The 2023-nt window shown below is 37.4% G+C and overlaps 1 protein-coding gene across 1 annotated transcript in view; it reads left to right on the top strand.

Annotated features, from left to right (window-relative positions):
* Positions 1–2023, top strand: part of LOC106873493 (microtubule-actin cross-linking factor 1, isoforms 6/7) — a 102508-nt gene that overhangs the window by 78812 nt on the left and 21673 nt on the right. Inside the window, exon 28 of the mRNA XM_052975688.1 lies at positions 1205–1367. Coding sequence (XP_052831648.1) covers positions 1205–1367 — 163 coding nt within the window. The remainder of the gene's footprint in view (positions 1–1204; positions 1368–2023) is intronic.

Here is a 2023-nt window from a genome sequence, read left to right on the forward strand (position 1 = left end):
CCCCAGTGCTTGACTGGTACTTAATGAAAGACAAAGTTGACCCCAGCATGTAAGGTTAGATGAAATGCCACAATGTATTTTGTTCAGCATGCTAATGATTCTGCAAGCTCGTTGCCTGATTGATAATAATAATAACAATAATAATAATAATAATAATAATATTGGTTTCAAATTTTAGCACAAGACCAGCAATTTTGGGGAGGTGGTTAAGTCAATTACATCGACTCCAGTATGCAACTGGTACCTAATTTATCGATCCTAAAAGGATGAAAGTCAAAGTCAGCCCCTGGCAGAATTTGAACCGAGAACATAAAGACGGACAAACTGTCGCTTAGCATTTTGCCTGGCATGTTAATGATTCTACCAGTTCACCCCCTTACTTTTACTACTACTGCTACTACTACTAATAATAATGGTTATAATGACAATAAAAAGGACAGTAGTAGCATAGTGGTAGTTATTCTTTCTAAGCTAGATACAATTTGAAATTTGTGGGGAGGGGTTATTTGATTAAATTGACTGGTACTTGATTTTATTGACCCTGAAAAGGGTGTTGGGCCCAAGTTGAAGCTTGGTGGTATTTGAAGCAAGAATGTCAAAACTCTGAACAAATACTGAAAGGTATTTCTTACCGATTCATGAGGTGGTGGATGGTTTATATTCCATGGACAAATATATAAAAAAAAAATGGTTATGGTTACAGAAGGAATCTGAGCACTCAGTCCAGTTAGACCCCCCCCCCCCCTAAACCCTTGATCTGTTTCTCTGAACCTTACAAAGGAGATGACAGAGGACCGACATGTGGTGCATTGCTGTACTTGAGAAGACCCGCCCATCACACTGGCGATGGTGCCAGGTAAAAAGCACTTAGTACACTCTGTAAAGTGGTTGGCGTTAGAAAAGGGCCCCCAACTGTAGAAACCAAGTCAAAACAGACTATGGGACCTGATGCAGTCCCTCTCCTTGCCAGTTCCTGTCAATCCGTCCAACCCATGCCAGCATGGAAAACAGATGTTAAATGTTGTTGTTGATGATGATGATGATGTTGGGCAACCATACTCTCATTGTTGTTTTAGAAAGTTTTACCTGATCAATATTTTTTTCAATTCTTTATTGATTATTGCATTTATTGAACCTGGATATAAAGTTTAGAAACTGTATAATGTTTATCTTCTCTGTGTTTTTTTTTTTTTTTTTTTTTTAGCTTGAAAGTTTTAAGAACTTTGATTTTGACCTGTGGCGTCAACGATATCTGGGCTGGATTCAAGAAAAGAAACTTCGCATCACAGACTTCTTCAGGCGGCAGGACAAAGACTGCGATGGAGCTTTAACTCGTAAAGAATTTGTAGAAGGAATGATACAAACCAGTGAGTAATGCATTGTTTTCAAAATAATTTCAGACAGTCTCAAAACAGTTTGGCATTTTGATGGCATCAATTTGAAAAAAAAAAAGATTTGCTTCTTTAATTAAAAAAAAAAAAAAATTATTTTTGGAAAGTTCTGAAAATTTAATGCTTCCAAATTTATCACAAATCTATGTAATCTGATATAATCCAGTGTTATCTAATCTTCATTTACTTTAATGTTTGCTTGAGTTAGATGCCTCTGACCTTAGAATATTAGTCTCCATAAATCTCATTGGACCCATGGAAGCTTAGAATATTGGATGTCAAAAACAATGATAAAAAAAATGATGCCATGCACACACATTTTTATTAACATAGGCGCAGGAGTGGCTGTGTGGTAAGTAGCTTGCTTACCAACCACATGGTTCTGGGTTCTTCTACTATAGCCTCGAGCCAACCAAAGCCTTGTCAGTGGAATTGGTAGATGGAAACTGAAAGAAGCCCATCGTATATATATAAATGTATGTGTGTGTATATGTTTGTGTGTGTGTGTGTGTCCCAATGTTGCTTGACAACCGATGCTGGTGTGTTTACGTCCCCGTAACTTAGTGGTTCAGCAAAGGAAACCGATAGAATAAGTACTAGGCTTACACAGAATAAGTCCTGGGGTCGATTTG

This window comes from Octopus bimaculoides, chromosome 22 (genome assembly GCF_001194135.2).
Source record: "Octopus bimaculoides isolate UCB-OBI-ISO-001 chromosome 22, ASM119413v2, whole genome shotgun sequence".
Classification (NCBI taxonomy): domain Eukaryota; kingdom Metazoa; phylum Mollusca; class Cephalopoda; order Octopoda; family Octopodidae; genus Octopus; species Octopus bimaculoides.